Below are 20,508 nucleotides of genomic sequence, written 5' to 3'. Positions count from 1 at the left end.
ATGTGTCTAAATTCCAGTATTTCTGTCTTGATGTGTACATTTGTTCATACACACTCTTTGTTGAGCAAAGAACAAAGATATTTTAGAATCCTGTGCAAACCGCATGAATTATATGTGTCACATGCACCTGCAAAGTGAATTGCAAGTCAGAAATTTTTAACTTGGGCTGTGGTTCTGGGCAATGTGCAAGTATTACTGAGGGAACGGCATGAATTTTAGAGGCTATGCAACTGCATCTCCTCCTGAGAGCTTATTAGTACACCCACACTGTATGCTGGTATGCTCCAAGCCAGAAACAGTGACAATATCCTGCCCAACCCGAGCAAGTTAAAGGCACAACAGATGCAGCTTTTGCATGTCAACGCTGCATGACGGATGTCCAACCAGGGGGTTACTCAGCTGGGCCTATGTGAAACCAATCTGTAAAATGGGGATACAAGAACTTAACTATTTCCCAAAGGCCTGGAGAGAACTAATTGAGGATGGTAAGACTTACAGAGATGCTGATATTTCTGTGCCTAGGGTCCACTCAGTTATAGTCCCGAAAAGCCTCTTAGAATTAGTAGGGCAGAGAAATTAAAGCTTCCTGAATCCTGGGGTGTGTATTTGTCCTGTTACCAACATAGGTGAACCCCTTGAAAGTGCTGAATGTAAGTCTTCTTGGAATCAGTTTCATTTAATCTTTCTTCATTTAAGCTGAAAATACAATTCTCCAACTGCTAAAGGATTAATTTAGGCACTGTGGTGGAGATTGTCATTTAAGGAAGCCCTTTAAATAAGTTTTAGCTCAATCAAGGCTTTGCTGGACGTTGAAACCTCTGATCCTTTTAAAAATGATCATAGCATGACTATTAGCCATGTGTATGGGCAATTTACTTTCTCCGTGAACTCCAGCAAAAGGAGGGATGAGTCGTTTTATCTCCAGATACAGTGGGCTATGGTGTTTGGCATAGAAGTAAATAAGCTGGTAATGACCTCCCTACTAGTGTCTTTGTGTAAGAATAGATCACGCACAGCATTACCATAAAACCATTACAGTTCACAGTGAAGCTGCACAGTTAATGACAACAACTGTGAATATGTGGCTGTAGAGATAAGGGAAGTCTAGCTGTTCTTCTTCTAGCTCACCAAAAATGGCTAAGCAAGAGAATCAAAGCAATAAGTGTTTGTAAATATTCATTTCATCTCCCTCCCCGCCTTTCTTTTTTTAAAACTCCTATGGTAATGGCAACTTGTTCCATGTGAAGTCCCACAGTTAAGACAGTGTGGTACTGTTCTTCACATACGTCCCTTGGCAGTCAAGTTTTGTTTTACAGGTAGCTAACTGAGATTTGTACTACTGCAACAGCTCATTTGGAGTAGGCTAAAAGGAGCGTTTTCAGAGTCCTGCTGTAGCGTGACACCTATTATTGTCATGCCATGACCCCTCCCCAGCTTAGCCCCTTGGGGAGGGCACCACTTGCAAAGGAAAGGGTGTGCTGTGGCTGAGCAAGAAGGTTCTCCAAGCAGCAAGGACAAGTCTCCTCCTCATTCAGGGAGTGGGTCCCTGGCTCTTCTGCACCTCTGATGATGGGAAGGGTGCAGTGCTGTTCTTCTCCAGATCTCGATACAGGATTGGTTTAGTAAAAGGGTTAGCCAGCAGGTTGAGGGAAGTGATTGTTCCCCTTGATTTGTCAAGTGTGGGACAGTGTCTGGCTGGAGTAGCGTGTCCCATTGGGCCTCCCTAGTATAAGGAGGGCACTGGCAAAGTGCAGCGAATCCAGTGGAAGGGGGCTGGAGCACATGGTGCACCAGGAGAGGTGAGTGGGCTGAGTTTGTTCAGCCTGAACAAGAGATGGTGAAGGGGAGATCTTAGCGCTGTTTTCAAAAACGTGATGGGTTGTTACAGAGAAGATAGAGCCAGGCTTTTTGTGGAGGTACACAGAGAAAAGGTGAGAGGGTGTGGGGAAGAAAGGTGTTTCCAATGGTTTGATTTCATGTTGATGGGCTTTTTTAGTATCTAAGATGCTGTTTGTTGATACGGGAAAGAATGGGCTGAAGATTTACATCTGGCAGGGGATTGGTGCTGCTCCTTAGGTGCTGGGTGAGTCTGGTTCCTCTGGAGTCAACCCTGGAGGAAGTTCTCTTACTCTCCCATGAGCCCTGGTGATGAGGGCTGTCCCCTATGTTCTTCAGGAGAACTTCAGAGCATTATTTAGGCTTCCCTACCTGCTGGCTTTTACCACTTATCCTAACACTGTGATTTAGGATTATCCACTAAATGGTCATTTTTCTTCTAATTTCTTTTAATTAGAGACAAATAATTTTACTGGTAGTTGAAGCTGAATTCAGAGCTGTAGCCAGAAGCTCTGACTATTCATTAGTGATCTGTGCCCTTCAGTACAGAGGCTTGCTTCCTTCTAATTTCCTCTCCTTTATGTCTAGGTTAAACTGGAGGCTGGTCTGTATCAGTTTAGCTCCAGCTGGAGATCTCTCCCTCCTTGTTTATCTCAGTTGTACCATGCATTTCATTAAGATGCTGTTATTAGTCGTATAAAATGGAGGGATTAAAAAGGATGAATGAAATGAGAAAAGACCCTGGAGAAAAGAACTCTATTAAATTCACACTAGAAATCCTCATCAAATGCATATCAGAAAAGACTAGAAGTCTGTCTTTTTCAAGCTGTGTGACAGTGTCTCATTTTCCTTTCTTTCCTTTTTTAAAGAAATTATGCAGGTCCTAGTAAAAAAAGCAGGTGCCCAGCCCCTCCCTAAAATGTTGTTATAGCACCCAGAAGAAATACCAGTCTGTGTCTGTCGGCCATAAAGAGAAATGTGGTTTGCATGGCCCGTGAACTCCCTGCAATGTCACAGCTGTTATATATAGCATGTGGCATTCTGATACCCATACTAACGAAAGCATTAAGATGGTCTGAATATTCTGAAATTACCTGTACAGTCATCTTACCTTAGTTTTCCTATGCTTTTGCTTTATAACTGGAGTTGAAAACTGGGTATTGTTCATGTCTCTGACATGAGCTTCCCGTGTAATTTCAAGTGGGTCTCACTGTCCTTATAATTTAAAATAGAGATAAACCACTAATGAAATAGAAATAATCCGAAATCAATGGAAGTGCAATTGATTTTGATAGCCGGGTCACTAATATTAATACTGCACTTTGAAATCGTTCTTTGAAATGTGTTACCAAAATGAGAAGAGGTTTTAAAGGTGGGGTTGGCTTTTGTTTGTTTGTTTTTCGCTTAACTAGGAGTTAAATACCAGCTCTGGAATGTAGAGCTTAAGACTGAGTTGGGTCCCGTGTATTTTCTATGTGGCTGGTCCCTCCAAATGTTTGGTCTTCGAGTTTTCCAGGTTAATGTTGTAGAGTCCTCAGAGATGTAAGAAGTGAAGGTCAGTTACCGATGGAACTTTGGTCCTACTGATGGAACTTCCATCCTACCGATGGAAGGAGTTATGCTGTTTATTGTTAATTTACTAGCATATTTATAGAAATGTCCAGGCAGAGTAAGATTTTCTCTGCAGGCTGTTTTGCACCCAGCTGGCCATGACCATGCCTGATACCTGTTCCTATACCAAACTGCTCCCCTTGGCTCGTGTAGAGACCTAACCAGGGGTTCTGTCCTGCTCCAAGAGCTTGTGGAGATTACTGAGACCCGCTGCTACTCAGAGCAGCCTTGGGACTGCTCGGTTTTTGTCAGGGGATTGAACTGTTGGTAACCCAGGGCTGACAGTGATTCCATGGGAAGTCAACATTTTTTCATGGCTTTAGCTGAATATTTGGGTCAAAGAGGTCTTTTGGTTTAGTTTTCAAATTATATCGGTGAGCGAAAATATTCCTTGCACTTAGCTAAGCGCTTCTGGTAATATTCTGTCCCTGGGAAGCCGAACTAACATTACTCTGAAGAGATCCCATGTTGCAATTGATTTGGACGAGTTATAGTTTCATTTAATTTTTTATTCCTGTTTTCTGTCCCATAAGTACACCACTAGAAGTCTAAAGCTGTCTTTCAGTGAGGAATAGACAAACAGGAGCTTGTGTTTCTCACCATCTCCTCAGACAGTGGTAGCACTTACGGTTTGACAGTGAAAGACTTCCATGACCTGAACTGAGTTTTAGGATACATAGAGTGTAGGATTATGCTCTAAATTGGGATTCCTGTACATGTTTAGGCTTCCTAAAAGTTGATTCATGTAACATCAGTTAAAATTAACTCCAAAATAATACTTGCAGCATGATCTTTGTGGTTTTATATGAAAATAATACAGAACTGCGCTGTTGATATACAGTCCATTTTTTTTATACCTTTTTTAGCCTAGAAATGAGTTTGGTTAGGTTATATGTCTCTTTCTGTTCCTTTTTGTATCATGAGCCTACCATAAATCTGTAGGCTAACTCACAATACAGATTTTAAACCATCTGTCATCTCTGGAATGTAATGTCAGTGCTTCTAAAAAAGCCTTTTTCCACATAAACATCCCTCTCTCTAGAGTCAGGAAAAGCAGCCCGTCCCATCTAAAACATACCATTTAGTTTTCAAATTGTCATTTATTTGGCTTGGAAAAAGACAGGGCTCTCAAAGCAGGAACTATATGGTCAGTACTGGATAGGGAAAACACCAGGGGCACACAGATGCGAAGCCCTGCCTTTTTGGAGCAGTGAAGCTGGGTGAAGATCTGACCCGGTCCCATAGCTGAGAATGTGTTCTTTTCTAAAAGGCACAGATTCTATTCCCCTCTGTATCCCACTTCGATTTATTATTTCTTCTCCCCGAAAGGGTCTGAACAAAGCAGTGGGCTGTGCTGGCACTGGGAGAAAGCTCCGTGCTGTGGACTGCTTTCTCCTGCGGAGCCGAAGCACGGAGAGGGGAGGAGCAGCGACAGCAGATGCCTCCGATGAGGCCCATGAAACACTATCTCTTGCAGGCAGCTGCTCGGAGCCTCGCCGCATGTGCCAGGCCCAGCGTTCCTACCAACCCGCAGCTTCTCACCCATGGGTCGGGTCCCGCACCAGCCCTACACGCAGAGCTTGCTTTCAAGCATTGCCTTGAGGGCAAACAAATTCCCCTTGAACGTCAGCAGCCCATCTCCACTGGGCACAGCATGAAGTAGAACAGACCAGCCTAGTAAGCCGTTTACCTGCAATAAATTTGCTTCCTAAAATAGCTGCAGAGCCATGGGGTATTTTTATAGCAGCTGCACAGGCCTTTTCTGTTCTGAAGGACTGTAAAGAAAACCTTGAAGCGTTACCTTGTATGTAAACTGATGCAATTCTGCCGGAGTTCGAAGACAGCCTGGAACAATAAACCTGGGAAGGGTGACGTAGCTGCTTAATCTTGGTTGGGCTTTAAATGTGATACACAAGGACGTCAGTGTAAATACCAACCCTGTGAGACCCTTCACTGCTGGTGGTTTTAGCAGTCATCAGGTACGTTATCTTAATGATCCAAATATTTTACAAGGTCTTTCCATCAGTAGTAGTGTTATTTTAGTGTTTCTATCTTCTGCCTAGAACAAGAAGTGGGGAAAAAGGAAATCATGTTTGCTTTGTTGAGACAAGTCTGGATGTAGGGTCTCAACGTGAGTAAACGTAATGGTTGTGTGATAGCTCCAGGCTGGCCAAGGCCACTTCCTCCGCCCGTCCCCCTGGCCAGGTCTCTTCACCTGTTTGTGCCTGGCCATCTTCCAGCTCCCATGTGAGGAGTGCCCTGGCTGAGGGGGAAAAAAAAATACGGTGGTGTCAACTGGAGAGGAGTGTGTGCTGCTTTGGGAAGATCAAGACTGCTTAAATTAGAAGTGTCAAGGACAGCCCTTGCTCTTGCTATTTCTGCTGGAAGGACAGTCGGGCGTCCCTTTACCCCACAGTTACACCAAGAGGAGCGATTGGGTTTCACCAGCCGTTTGGCTGCATTAACCAAGGTGAAGTTTGCAGTTGGCTTCTGTAGTACCATAGAATCGTTTAGGTTGGAAAAGACCTTTAAGATCATCCAGTCCAACCATTAGAGAGTAGCCTCTCTGAGAAGTCAGAGGTGGATCTGGAGAGAAAGCAGAGCATCTTTGCGTTAGACACCGAGTTCTCCTGGGCCTGCCCTCTCCTTCCTCAGTGCTGTGGGTGTGCGTGCTGCGTCAGAAGGGCACATGAGGACAAGGTCTCAGCAGGCAGGGCTAAGCGGGTCACCCACCGAGGAGGTTGGGAGGAATGTTTCCTAAAGCAGAGGGATGTGCTGGGTGTCTGTTCAAGTGGAGCTTTACACCTTGTTAATACCCGTGGAGGCAGTGCACGACTGGCCGAGTGACATGGGCAGAGCTGCACGGTCGTCTTGGCAGCACTGAACCAACCCCGTGAGGATGTTTGATTCGAGTTGCAAACAGAGTTTGAAGTGAGCCTGATCTGTCTCAGGGGTGTCAGGACCCAGTGCTTTCCTCTGGGAATGTTTTTGTCACTGAGGCACCGTGCACCGGGGAATACCAGCCTGGAGCCTTCTCTGCACCTGGTGCTTCCTCCATCCCAGTCCCTTCTTGGATATCAGGCATTTGGCCTGTCAAGGGGCTCGTGTTAACCCTTTCCCTGACCTTGTGCGCTGCTTATTTTCACATCCCCACCTGTTGGATTTAAACTGGGAACCCTTGGTGCAAAGACAGTGCCGTTTATTTTTAATCTGTGGCACTGTGTGAACGTTAATTAGGACTGATAATAATAAGGAATGCAAACCTATTGGCACCCTTGGCGGTTTCAGCGAGGAATGCTGGCGTGGTGACAGCTCAGCTGCTGCTCCATGCGTAAGAAGCACGCACTAGCCAGTGAACATGTTGAGGAAATGGGAAATATTTTAGTGATTCCTAAATGTGTCCATCCTTGTGTTTGAGCAGAAGTTTGCCATCTTGGCTGCTGTGTGCCAATGATATGGAAACATTAGTTATTTATGGGCAAAATAAGGGCTGTTCTATTTGTGTTGTAGTAGTATGATGTTCTAAATGTTTGGGCAGCCCAAACACTGCTGGTGGCATGGTAACTAGATGAGCAAAACTTGGATGGCTTAGGATGTAGTGGCACCGTGCTGGTATATTTGTAGCAGTAGGTTACCATCCAGAAAATACCTGTGTGGTTAAAAATACTCAAGACAATGGATATGCAGGCATTGCTGGAGGTAACGTGAGTCCTGGCCAGTACTCCTGAGAATCACTGGGAGTCTTTCCATTTATTTCGGTGGCTGCTGTATGGAAAGTGAGAGTTAATTTTACAGGTAAATGGCTGTAGGACTGGGCCCCTCATGAGGAAAATAGCATCACCAGGTCATCAGAACTCAAGACGTCAGGTGGGGCCCTCCCAGGTCCTGGTACCAGCTCTGACGCTGATCCCCAGGCTATAACCTAGATGCTATTAGGGATATGGATTCATCTGGGTTAGCCTGCACTCTGTGATGGTCAGATCACTGCGCTAGCAGATTTGGGGAAGGAATAGAAGGATGTAACAGCCAGGGCTGGCTGTGGCTGTACTGGTAAGTGGAGACAGAAGGAGGTTTCGTGATGGTGCAGCTGCTCCCCTGGAATATGAGGGAGAGTGCTAAAGAGGAGCCAACAGTTGAATTACTTTAATATTCCCCTGATAATCAGGAAACTCCACAGTATGGGAAGCTTCACCCTTTCCTGTCTCTTTTAGTGGTAAACTTGAATAATGAAAAACAAAACCAAACCCCAAATCCTATGTAATGTAATTATATAAATTAATATAGTTATTAAGTTCCACAGGTTAACTCCAGGTGATAGAGAGGGTTTCTCCCCTCCTTTTTGACTTTGTTCTCTTGATTCAGTTGAACATCCCCTTACGCTGCATTGGGAGTAGGAGCAAATAACCTCGCTTATTTGTCTTTGGTGCAAAAGAAACTACTGCAGCATTTACAGTCGCTCTTATGAATCTTCCCCAGTCCACTTCCACGCACTTCCATTGCCCCTTCTCCTTTCCCCTTCTCCCTCTGCCGTGTCCCTTTTGACAGCGAATGACCAGAAGCGCACGTAGCGGTCCAGATTGGGGATTGCTGCTGCTGATGTGCCTAATAGGATTATAAGATTTTCAGCATTAATCCTTATCCTATTCTTTAGGAAGACTAACCTTTTACTTAGATTTTTGCCTCCTGTTGCACAATTAGTTGACTCTTCAGTGATTTCTTTACAACTGCTGTTTTGTCCTTTTTCAAGGCGATTGTAATTGATGTAGACCTCCAGCATGGAGCAGTGTAAGAACTTTTAGACTGTTGTGGTTATTTGTTTATTGCTGCAAGTGAAGTTTTCCTAACTCGCTGATGAATGTCACTACTTCCTTGCCTTTCCTTATACCCTGAGGGTATGTGTTTGTTTTAGCCCAGACTGTAGGAACACATCTCTGTAGCTTTAAACGTAGCAACTACTACATCAAGCTCTGGGAGTCCCTGGTTTGCTGATCAGGATGTGTGCTTCTGCTTTTGCACAGAGGGCGAAAGAGCCAAGGCTTTCCAGGGTACATAGTTCGTAAAGGAGCTTTGAAGGATGGAAATGGGTGGGGAGTGGGTTGACTCTGTATTTATAGCCTGGTTTCCTAAGGAAATGAGGCTTAAGCAGTCTGTTTTTCCACTGCTGCTAACTTTTGGATCAGCAAAGTGATTGTGGCCAAAATAGATGGGTCAGAGGGTTCTCAAATATTAAGTTTCTGCATTATTCATAAGAATTAGCTGCTGGATAGGAGATTGTCTCATAGCAGGGGCCGCCAGGAGGTAAAAGCTGCAGTGGTAACTCCATAGGTAGGTTGTTAATTTGGCTTGCCAGCTGGCAGGCACCAGTCAGACAGTCAGTGCATGTGCGATGGAAGGAGTCATAGCACATGTGGTTCCTAGGTCGGCTGGCAGTTGTGGGAAGGAACTGAGCAGCACAGACCGTGCTGTGATTTTGGGGATGTGTGAGGAAAGCTGCAGGTCCTGTGCTGTGATTCAGAGAACATCAGGTAGAACTGGAGTGTTGCAGAAGAAGATTAGAGAGATGAGGAGGAAGTGGGGAATGACATGGTTGGAATTTGTGGCTTGAGCTGCTACCTCTCAAACCGTGGGCTGTCAGGATAACTGTCAGGGAACAGCTTGTTTTAGAGGTGATGGGCTGATATGCAACAGGAGAGCAAGGAGCACAGGAGCTGGGAGAAGACATACAAGGAACAGCAGAGTAAGAAGCTGGTGGCACTACAGTCATTAAAGGAGAGCAGGCACTGGGGTGGGATGTGATAAAAGACCAAACCAACGGTAGTTAGGAGCACCATTTTTCAGCATGGAAAGCAAAGATTCAGCTTGGAAGGCAAGGGCAGGGGGGCAGGGGGAGGGAGGTTTAAACACTGGTGCATCCAGGTGGGGTAGAAACCACACAAAGGAGGCTGGAAAGGAGACTTTGACAAGGAATGACTCAGTGGCTTGGGCAGAGGGACAAAGAATCAGCCTTGGTTTTGTGTATGGTGTGCAGAAGGAGTGATTTGGCAGCAGTCTGAGCATGGGGATGAAGGAAGGCAGGAATCAACGATAACTTTAATTACACAGGCAGCTTGGATGAGGGGGAAGAGAGAAGTGTTGTCTTCGGCAGGGGAGAGGAAGTGAGGGAAGAGAGAGAGGGTTGACATGTATGTTTGAATTAAATCAGTTGTACTCAAGCCTGATCCAAAGCCCAGTGAAGACAGTAACTTCAAGAGACTTTTTGGAATATGACTATGTGCAGGTATATCTCTCCAGAACCCTGAATGTGCTTTACAGAAATGCCTGAATATCTGTTGTCTTCCATTTGTAGGGTGTACCCAAAGGTTAAGTGACTCCAAGCCACATAGTAAGCCACAGCAGTGACAAGACTAGGATCCAACATTCCTTAAACCAGTTTTCAGTCTGGTAAACCATAGCAGTAATAAATGTCCATATATGCACACAACATGCTACAAGGCAAATCAGTGAAACTCTCAATCTCCAATTTAGGGAGAGCACATCACCTTATTAACTGTCCTTTGCTCTGCATGTGCAAAAGTATTGCAGTTTCCTTCCCTCACAGGAATTTTTTTTCAAGTGTTTATTGTCTGCAACTAATTCTTTTCTAGTGATCCTGTAAACTGTTTGCTTCTTCAGGATCCAGTTACTTTCTGTTACCAGCACAAACTGAGGAAACGAATATCAATCATTCAGCGATTATTTGCAGGAAATAAAAGCATGAGATAACAGCCAGCCCAGGCCAAGAAGGAAGGACAGAAATGTGGTACTTTTTATAAGTAGAGCCAAAAATATTGTTCATGTGCTCAGCTGTGACTTTCTGAATATTGTGGAGCTTTCTTTGTTTTGTGAGCTCTACCTTCTTTGGATTAGGTCTTGCTACTGTTGAACTTAGAGGGAATATTTGTTATTAGCTTCAGTGGGAACAGCATCAAGCTATTGTCTGTGTGTTCTTCCTTGCTTTAACCAGTGTTGCTGTTTGTTAAGATATTGCAAGGGATGAAAATGCATTTGCTTTCCCAGAACCTTTCTGAGCATTTGTACCTAATCCCTGCATATAGCACAGCCCCTGTGGGTGAAATAGGTTCAGAGCTGACTGTTTCCAGCAAAGCTTTTTGAAGCCAGTGTGAAGCCTCTGTAAATACTGAACCTCCCTCTCAGTAGCTGTTTTTCTGAAGTCTGCATTGTGCTTCAGGTTTTGCTAAGCTATGCTACAGTAAGCATGATGAATAGCAGGCAAATTGTCTTGGGTCACTGCTTTGGAAATCAAGATGTGTGCTGGCTCACCCCATTCTTTCACAAATACCTTCTTGAACTACAGGAAATATGATGGTACGCCATATCCCAGAGTGTTAATTTTTAATGTCTTATGCACATAATGGACTCAACTGTAATTATGAGTCCCACAGCATACAATCGCTACTGGCAGGATGGAAGAGATGACTGCGGGTCCATGTGGCTCCACAATTAGGGATTGAAACATTGATCATTTCCATTCCCAAGAGCTGTGGAAACAGCTGTATGAATTTAAAGCAAAAGCTCCAGTGGAAAGAGGGGTAGTTGCAAGCCAATAAACGTTCCCCTGCAATGTATTAAATTCAGACTTTGCAGCATCATCCTACTGTGTTGAATAAAACTGATTGAAACCTGGGCAGAGCAAAGTGGTTTTGACAAGCCTATGCTTATGTCCAGAATAATTGAAGTGAATAAGCAGCTAGGCAGTGATGCAGAGAGGAGTTAGTATAAAAAATTCTCAATGTTTTTTTCTCAGTAGTGCTATTTTTAACTATGGATCCTTATTTCTTTCTTACATGAAATCTTGAAGCTGACAGCACCACTTTCAGTCTTGAAAAAGAAAGTAAACTGTCTGAAAGAACAGTAAAGCTGGGACTCTTAGGCCTGATCCCATTGGCATATCTTGGTGGGCAAATTTTTCTTCTTTTGATGAGCCCAAATCGACTTTACTGAACAGTGCAGGGCTCTTGCTTTTAGCAGATTTAATGGAGGATAAAGCCCCAGCATTCAACCCCTTGTGCCAGTAGAACTTGGATGCTGCTTTATCCTCTGCCAGCTTTTCAGAGTATTGAAAAGAGGTGGAAGGGATTTTAGACAATTTATTCTCATTTTGTCCTGCTTGTGAAAGCAATAGTCCTATATTCCTGGTGTTACAGTAGATTATTTTGAAATAAAGTTTTTAATTTCCTTTTAAAAGTGTGGTGGCTTTTTTGGGGATTTGGTTGGTTGTTTTGTTTTGTGTGTAACTCACAAGGTTATGGAAACCATTGCAAAAGGATAGTCAACTGGAATCCCTGCTGTTCATTCATGTCACTGGCAATAGTTTCTCTGAATTCAGTGATGCAAAATCACTCCTGTACTATACTTAGTGCACTCAAGCTTAAATCAAATCCTAACACTTTTTGCTAGTGCAAGAAACACATTTAACAGACAGGAAAAAAGAATCTTTCTCTGTGACAGGAAATCAATTTAATCCATTTGTTGTTTGTTTGTTTTTTTCCAGGCTTATATTTGGCACTCTTTATCCCGCATATTATTCTTACAAAGCCGTGAAATCAAAGGACATCAAAGAATATGTGAGTAATGACATTTGTGGCTGTGCTGCAGGGTTTGTTTTCTAAGATTGCTCCTCACCACATTGTAAAGGTGCTGCCTGTATTCTGGGAAAGCTCGTAAACCAGTGCAAGGGGAAGACTGGCCTGAAGGTGGACTGGCTGATTGCTAGGCACAAGTCTCAAATAAAGAGACTTGGGTTTGTGCTTCTGGCTCCTCTGCAGAGTTGATGTGCTCTTTGACAAATGTATGCTATTTCTCTGGTGATGTGAGCTATATACGGCTGACTTAAAAGGTGTTTGGCATCCAGAGTTTTGTGTGTTTTCCTTTGTTTCTGAAGAGCAGAATAAATCAAAGCCTTTTGAAAAAGCCTTGAAGCTTGAGCTGCTCGTTCAAAACCAGGATCAGAGGAGGCACCTCGAAGCATATATGACTGAATCCTCAGATAGAAACATCCTTCCTTGTGGAGCAACTTATTTACAGTCAGGTCTGGCAACCTTTTGCTGAAAAATGTTCCCTGGGCCCCAGTTTCTAAAGGCATATGGGGCCATCCGGGAAAGCGAAATGTGGGAGAATCAAAACCACTTGGATGCTGTTGGTGTTCTGTAGGATATGTAGTGCCCTTCACAACCTGAGCTCTGTTAATTTCAGTGAACACGGCTCAGCCTCCAGATCTTGACTCTTCAATCCTCTCAAGATCCCAGGAATAACAAGCCCATTTTCTCCTCTGGGTAACGGCATGATGGCTATCTCATTAAGTCCTCAGTGCAAGTTCAAACTGGGACTCACTGTGGCTGCTGAGATTTTTCCTTTCTATCAGTCCCCTCCTTCAGATAATGGTTTTGGTTATTTTGAGGACCACAAGCGTTGCAGAATACATCAGGTACTTAAGGCAGAATGTCCCTGCAGCCCTTGCACAGCTGTGCTTCTCAAGGTTTGTCCACCCTTTGCTTGGAAATGCTGAAGACGTGAGCTAGCATCCCTGAGCAGTGTCTGCCACTGATATTTAACATTTCCCTAGTACTTTTCCAGAAAATATTTTGTTCAAGGGTCCAATTCCTGTTGGAAATTCAATTGCAAAAGAGGAACTCGCATCAGACACATGGGGTCATGACCCAAATGTGGGAACAGCTGATCCGAGACCTGGTCTGCACTTAGAGTTGTTTTTCAGTTTAACATACCAGTTGTGGCAATAGATCCGTTAGGGTTTGATTTTTTTTTTTTTTTTTTAAAAAGTAGTAATTCACACTGACACAGTACAAACCTTCATCGGTTAGTCAAAACGTATATCACTGTAGTTTATTTTTATTCCACTTGGTAATAGTCATTTTGATAAATGGTGGTTTAAGCTGATCTAAGCCCATCCACACCAGGTCTTGGTTTGTGTTTAAAAGTTTTGCTGGCAGTAATGTCTCACTGACAGAACCGTGCTGGCAGTGAGGCTTTGAGGGAGTTGCAGTTACGTAAAACGTTTGGCAGAAGCTGCCCTGGGAAGACACTGCTCTGGGGCATTTGGCAGTGCCATTCTACTGCTGTAACACTGAGTATAAATATACATATAAATCCCAGGGAGCAGTTATATAGCTGGGTGACAGGTGCTCAGGGAATAATTTCAGTACCTGCAGCGAGATGGAGAGAGACTACAGGTACTGTCCCCACTGCACTGGGGAGAAGATGGAGCAAGCCATTTCAGAGCTGGTGAGATCCGGATTTATTGCCACCTCCATCCTCCCTTCCCCAGAGCAGCACCTGGTATAGATATCCCTCTTGTACTGCCTTCTTTCCAGCCTTCCCTATTGTATTGCAATTATCCCAGCCTTAAGTAACATGGTCCAATTCTCTAATGGATGGATTTTCATGGATTTTACTTCCTTAAGCTTTCTAACATTCCAGCAAAGCTGTTTAGGGATCTCCATTTTCAAATATAGCTAATTAGACAACAATTTCCAGTTAAATTAACTTTTGTCTTACCATCTCTTTTCCTTTGGAGAGACAGATTCTCAAAGCTGTTTGAACTTTAAGTTTTACAGTTTTACAATGGAAAAAAAATATTGAGGGGAGAGTAAAAGGTTTCTCTCTCATCTCCAGTACTTGGCAATTATTCCTTCTATCATCTCTGTGGTGACAGTACTGCAGAAGAGGAGCACCACATCACTTGATAAAAATCACTGGAAGTGCTGAGGGCATGTGGCAAATACATTGTTACTTTCCAGCCCAAGAAGAACCAATACTGCATACATCAGAATAGTTTAGCTGTGCTTTTAAATGCCATTTAGTGCTCGGTGACAAAAACCCCCAGATTCCTGAATTACTCGAGATACTACAGTTTCCCTGACCAAGTCATGGTCCCCAAAGACTCTTTCTGTGTCAGTCGCTATCACTGCAAAGGAGACCATCCGTAAATCACCCACCAAGCAGTCCACCCCACAGTGGAGTTACCACAGTTGAACACAAGCGACAGCACAGCATGTGCTTTCACTACCAATGTGAGGTAAAATGCTCTCACCTGAGCCCCAGGTAAGGGATTTAAGCTAATGCACTTGCCCTTGTCACTGCAATGGGCTCAGGGCGTGGATGCGAGGAGGCACCGCCACTCAAGTGATGCACGCTAATTCAATAAGTTGCGGTGAATTGATTGTGCTCCTGAGCCCTGGCTCATGGGATGGGCAGTTACCTCTTTATCTCTTCCTGGCTAGTTTCCCATGCCTGTAGGTATTATGCAAGTAATTACATTTTGTCTTAATTGCAGTTTAACCAACACCCTGGTGTTAACCTTTGTTATTAAGATGAGCCAAATGAGGTTTTGAATGCCCTGTGATAGGGCTGTGGTCCTCTGCTGGCCAGTGGAGCTTCCTCTGTAGGGACAGAGTCAGGCTGCTCTTCTTTTCATGAGACAAATCCTAAAGGCCACAATCTTCCTTCCCAAGGGTTTGTGTGGAAATCTGACGTGTGTTACGTGCTGGGGTTGGGGGGAGCTCTGGCATCTTCAAGTCCATAGTAATTGTTAAATACACAGTGGCGGGGGGAAGAGCCTTTTTTTCTGTGAGAGTTATTCTATGCTCTTGTGCCTGTAAGAGATGGTTCGAGGCCCTTGGGGAAAAATGACCCAGCTGCTCTTTTTGCCTACCAGGTCAAATGGATGATGTACTGGATCATATTCGCGCTCTTCACGACAGCAGAGACATTCACGGATATCTTTCTTTGCTGGTGAGCACCAGATGGGAGAGGGTCTTTGGCATGAGATGGAAAGAAAATGGAAATGTTTACAAGGAGGAAAAAAAGGGCACAAAGGTGCACTGCCTCCTGAACACGGGGTTAGCAGCTTCAGGTGCGTAGAGGTGTTTTGTCTGGAGGAGCCATGCTTCCTTTCTTAGTGCTGTCATAGGAAAAACAAGAAAGAGGATGGAACTGCTCAGTCATTTCTCATTAGTGAGCAATCATTACAGGAGTCTCAGTCCCCTGCCTGTCAGAGAGAGGTGCAGCTGATTGCCAAGTTGGATGCGTGCAGAGATCATCATGTAAACAACAGTAGCTTTAGCTACAGGCATAGTTCTGGACTTACCTAGCTGTGTCCTACAGTAAATACACAGGCTCTAGGGATCAGGCAGAAACAGCCCTGCAGCACAGGACTTTGCCTGTAGGTTGCTGCACGGGTGGTTGTTCCTGGGAGGTTTTGCCAGGCCCGTTCCTGGTTAGGCTGGGTTTACGGTTTGATGGAGGACAGTGACAGTCCATACCCATGTGGGCTCTCTGGTGCCAGCAGAAGGATTCCTGGTGACCTCTGTCAGGATGAGAGCACATAAATGCCCAATTAACAGATAACAGTTCCTTAAATTTGAATGCTCAAGTTTGGAAATGTTTGTTGCTTGGTTGCCCTTTTTAGTAAGGTCTTTCTAGTGGAAACCAGTGAGATCAGTAGACTTCATACTGAAAATTTAACTGTAGTGCATGGCCTTCACCTAAAGCCTGTTCCTGCATAGCACTGCATGCCTCTAGTGAGTCCTCCAGACAAAGGGAATCGGGGGTACTTGGTAACATGTCAGATCTGTTGAAAAGGAGATAAAAGACATTATTGTCTCTCTTTGTCTAATTTGCATGCAGATCTACCTCCACTGTGTTCATCTGGAGCTTTGTTTTTTTGGAGGATGTATTATGTGGGTCTCTAGGGAGGAACGACAAAGAGGGCTTGTCCAGCCTGTGAAATCAAGTATGCTGTAGAGATCCTCAGTGAGGTGGAAGACCAACCTGGCAAATCCATGCTCAGAGTAAAGCATTGCAGAGGCCCCATCGGGTCAGACCTGGGTGCTGTATGGCCCAGCTGGCTCGGTGACAGCCCTGTGCTAGCACAGGAGTCGTCTGTCTGGGTCCAGCTGGGCTGGTGCACAGCCATCACAAGGTCTCTGTGCTGCTCTCGCTTGCCCCTGCCTACGAAGGGTAGCGTTGGGTTATCATGCTGCTGGCAGCAACATGCCTGCCTGTGTGAGGATGCTGCTAGCTGGACAGCCTTGAGCTCCAGGTTTTGTCCTCCAGAAAAAGAGTCTGAATAATCTAATCTCAAGAAGTCCCTGGCTTGTTGTTACAGCTAAAGCATGTCCTGTTGTTAGTCAGTGTCCTGCATATTTTGCAGTGCTACCTGAAAGCCACAGCGTGGATCTGCACCTTTATGTTGCACGTTGCTTGGACAACAAAGGTTCTTGTTTTTCATTTTCAGTCAGATAAGTGTTATCTTAAAAGCAGAAAGGCAGAGAGATGAAAGGTGCATAAATATATCAATGAAATAGTGATTTTCTGGTTTGCTCTTTGCTCCCTCATAATGACTGGGGATGCTGTGAAGGCAGCATCTGTGCTCTTTGCATGTGGAAAGCTGCTCTTATCACACAGCAGAGTCTCCTCCAGACTGTTAAATAATGGCCCTGAAACATGAGTAACAATTTACCCACGTGCCTGGTTGAGATGTGTGCAAAGGTGAGAGAATGTGTTTTGGTCTTTGGATTCTTTGGTAAGCAAAAGCTGTCCTAAGCTAGACTGGCCAGTCTCTTCCTGTGCTGAGCATCTCTAATTAAGGGCAGCGGTTAAATTGGGAGCAGACATTGACAGCTCTTTTTCTTCTAGGTTTCCATTCTACTATGAACTCAAAATAGCTTTTGTAGCTTGGCTGCTCTCTCCATACACAAAAGGCTCCAGCCTCCTGTACAGGAAATTTGTTCATCCAACGCTGTCTTCAAAAGAAAAGGTAATCACAGATGCCCGGGTCCTCTCTGGGTGGAGCGGATCTACTGTGTGTTTACTCCAGTCTTCGTATCGCTCATTTTCATTGAAGGACTGGGAGTTCCTGATTCTCTTCCTCTGTCATTTGATCATCTTCTGGTTTGTGTTTTTGTTCTTTGTGGTTGTTGTGTTTTTAAATACTGTCATCTGTTCAGCGCCCTCACACATATTAACTCATCTTTGTGCACTTGGGAGTGAGGGGGGGATAAAAATACCTCCTGAGCTGCTTTGCACGTACTGGCTGAATATAGCTGGAGTGCTATGTTTTGGCTGGATATAACAATTAGAGAAACAGGTTCGGGCAGCCAGGGCTCCTTAACTTTGTTCCCAGCTCTGCCTAAAACATTGTGCCACAATGAGACAAATAGCCAAGCCTGTCTGAAAGGGGCTTAGCAAGCACTTGCCTGGCTGGGAGGTGTATAGCATGCTGAAGTAAGGGCTGTAGCATGTTGAGGTCCTGGGTTGAGAAATGTCTTGCTCAAATTCATGATGCTAATTTTGGAGGGGGACATTACAGCTTGGATCATTTGCCTGCCTAGGAGATTCCTGTGGCTGTGAATGGGACATTGTCAGGCAGATACATTTGGCTCATGTGGGTACATGGGCCAAGAATAGCTATCAGTCACATATCAACATGCAAACTACTAAGGAGTCAATAACTGTTTCCCACATTGGCAACTGTGGAAGTGAAAGATCTCTGGTTAGTCACAGGCAGTGCCTGAACACTTGTATCTCAGTCCTGTCCAAGGGCAGTGGGGATCAGTCCCCTGTCTCTCTGTTTCCTAGGAACTTCTGCTTATGCTTCTCAGAAGTAGTGCTCGTGCATTTTGGGTTGCCACCTCTTACCTACTAGGAATAGGGAGGGAATCACTAAACAGCCAGCAGCTTCTTGCAGCCTCCAGTCCCTACTAATCCAGCACATCCAGTAGCTGAGTACTAGGAGTCATTGTCATCCTTTATCATTCAGACCCCAGTGTCTTGAGGGAGGGAGGGTGTGGGCAGGAATTTTCATAACCGTTTCGCTGTATATTAAGCAGCATCGCAGTCCAGAAGCTCTGGACCTACTGATCCCATAGGCATGTTGAAGCTGGACACTGCAGTGATGTGCAGAGGTATCTCAGATACTTCTGAGACCACCAGTTCTGGACCCCGAGCAGTACAGCTGCTGCCGCCCAGTGTCATGATATGATTCTTTTTAACTATGGGGCAATCCAGTTTGTCTATAGAGTCCATAGATTGCAAATGGCTCCTGACACACCCTGGTCCATTCTGCTCAGGTGGATGTGTCTGTCTTGCTTCCAGGACCTATTGGTGGTCATTGCACTGTGCAAGTGTATCCCAACTTTGGGTCCCAATCTTCCATTTGCAGAAAAAAGAGTTCCCAAAGCCTGCAATGGGAGTTACTGCTCCCCTGCACACCTCTCCTCTTTGCAAACATTGGCTGTGAACTTCTCTCCAGCCAAGGAGGAGGAAATGGAGGATGCCTGCCTCCATAAAAGATGACCTGGCCCTGCCAAGAGTTTGAGGCTGGGAGCACTCTGAACTTGTCCTTCTTGTGCTTTTTTTTTTTGTTTGTTTGTTTTGTTGTCTGCTGTGACAGGAGATCGATGACTGCCTCGTCCAGGCAAAAGACCGGAGCTACGATGCCCTTGTGCACTTTGGGAAGCGGGGGCTGAACGTCGCAGCCACGGCAGCCGTCATGGCGGCTTCAAAGGTAAAGGTGTGGGTCAGGATATTGCCAACAGCAGCCATAGTGTGGAGGGGGAGAGACGGTGAGGATAGGGATTCGCTCACTGATTTTGATCATGCCTCCCAATCTCCCATTCACCAGCCACACAGGTGCCTCTTGGGATGCAGACAGTGAGTGTGGTGCCTAATGAACCTGTAGGAGGTTGGAAATGCAGGATTAAGACTGGGGTCTGCCTCAGGCCTCTGTTGAATTTTATATTTTCCATAGGATTTAGTACCCAGGTGACAATGTTAGCAATGCTGTTGATCGCAGCCTGTGCCTCTTCATTTTCACTGTCAAAATAGGAGCGTGCTTCCCATGAGAGATGCTGACGTTAGATGAACACAGTTAACACCCTGACAGGGAAATTTTTTTTTTTTTTTTTTGTCAGCACCTTCTGCAGTGAAGGGAAGGGCCATCTGAAGCCCAGTTTGTCAGTTGTGCTGAATTGTTAAGAAGTCTGGAGGATCTAGTGACCTATAATTTGGGTACTGACAGAAAGCAGATGTAATCTGAAGTTCATGAAGGCTAAAAGTTTGTCTGTAAGGCTTACATGTAACATTCCTTGTGTAATTCTGTGGAGACATGTTTATGTAAAAGTGAATGGGAAGTGGCATTAGTTGCTTTTGGAGAACGAATAGATGTTGGATGAGTGGTCTCGTCTGAGGAGGAGGTGTATCCTGTACTCTGTTCCTGACTTAGAGCCAGAACCAGAAAATAGCTGTTATCTCTGTTTCTTTGCTTGCATAAAAGCTGCAAGGACTTGATAACTGCATTTTGTGGTCCTGCTCTCTGGCTATGGATTATCGTGGTTTACGGTAGATGTGCACAGTGACTATACCCTTGTGTTTTGGGGGCAAGACTTGTATAAAAGACATGGCTTTCATGCAGTCAGATACAATGCCTCTTGTAAAAAGGTAGTAGAAACATATGGGTAAGGTGGATAGTGGTATTAGGAAAAACATGTGAATGGGAGTTGAAGGAAATTTATTTTCCTCTGTTCTCTGCTTTTCATATGACCGTGGGCACATAATTTTAGTATGTCTTGGCCTTACCTTCTGTAAAAATGCATAATACATCCTTAGGAGGCCGAATACCATAAAGTCTATGAAGCGTGTTGAATGCAAGGTATTATAGAAGTGGTGAGCCCCTGGGATATGCCATACACATGTAGGATCGCAAGGATATGCAAAAGCTATATCGTGTTCCAAAGAAAAGCAAAAAATTGTTTCCCTTTTCCCTGCCAAGCATTGTGCAGACTATGGCTGTCAAGCCTGGCTCAGTCGTTCTCCTAAACTGTTGCTCTTCAGTGGGGAGGCCCTGCTAACCCAGGGACTGCTGGCTAATCCAAACCTGGACTGAAGCCTGGGATAAATGTGGAGCTAAGGCAAAGCCATGTGTTATATGCCCAACAAAACAACATTTGTGTGAGGCCTCCATGACACTTAACACTTTTGTTGCTG

At 44.7% G+C, this 20,508-nt stretch overlaps 1 protein-coding gene across 1 annotated transcript in view; it reads left to right on the top strand.

Annotated features, from left to right (window-relative positions):
* The first annotated feature begins 427 nt into the window (after nucleotides 1-427).
* REEP1 (receptor accessory protein 1) overlaps nucleotides 428-20,508 on the top strand; it is a 54,121-nt gene continuing 34,040 nt past the window's right edge. The window contains exons 1-6 of the mRNA XM_075709876.1: nucleotides 428-485; nucleotides 5,393-5,426; nucleotides 11,999-12,071; nucleotides 15,179-15,255; nucleotides 17,161-17,281; nucleotides 18,917-19,030. Coding sequence (XP_075565991.1) covers nucleotides 428-485; nucleotides 5,393-5,426; nucleotides 11,999-12,071; nucleotides 15,179-15,255; nucleotides 17,161-17,281; nucleotides 18,917-19,030 — 477 coding nt within the window. The remainder of the gene's footprint in view (nucleotides 486-5,392; nucleotides 5,427-11,998; nucleotides 12,072-15,178; nucleotides 15,256-17,160; nucleotides 17,282-18,916; nucleotides 19,031-20,508) is intronic.

This window comes from Pelecanus crispus, chromosome 4 (assembly GCF_030463565.1).
Source record: "Pelecanus crispus isolate bPelCri1 chromosome 4, bPelCri1.pri, whole genome shotgun sequence".
Classification (NCBI taxonomy): Eukaryota; Metazoa; Chordata; class Aves; order Pelecaniformes; family Pelecanidae; genus Pelecanus; species Pelecanus crispus.
Note: the sequence above shows the minus strand (reverse complement) of the source record. Positions and strands in the feature narration are given on the sequence as shown.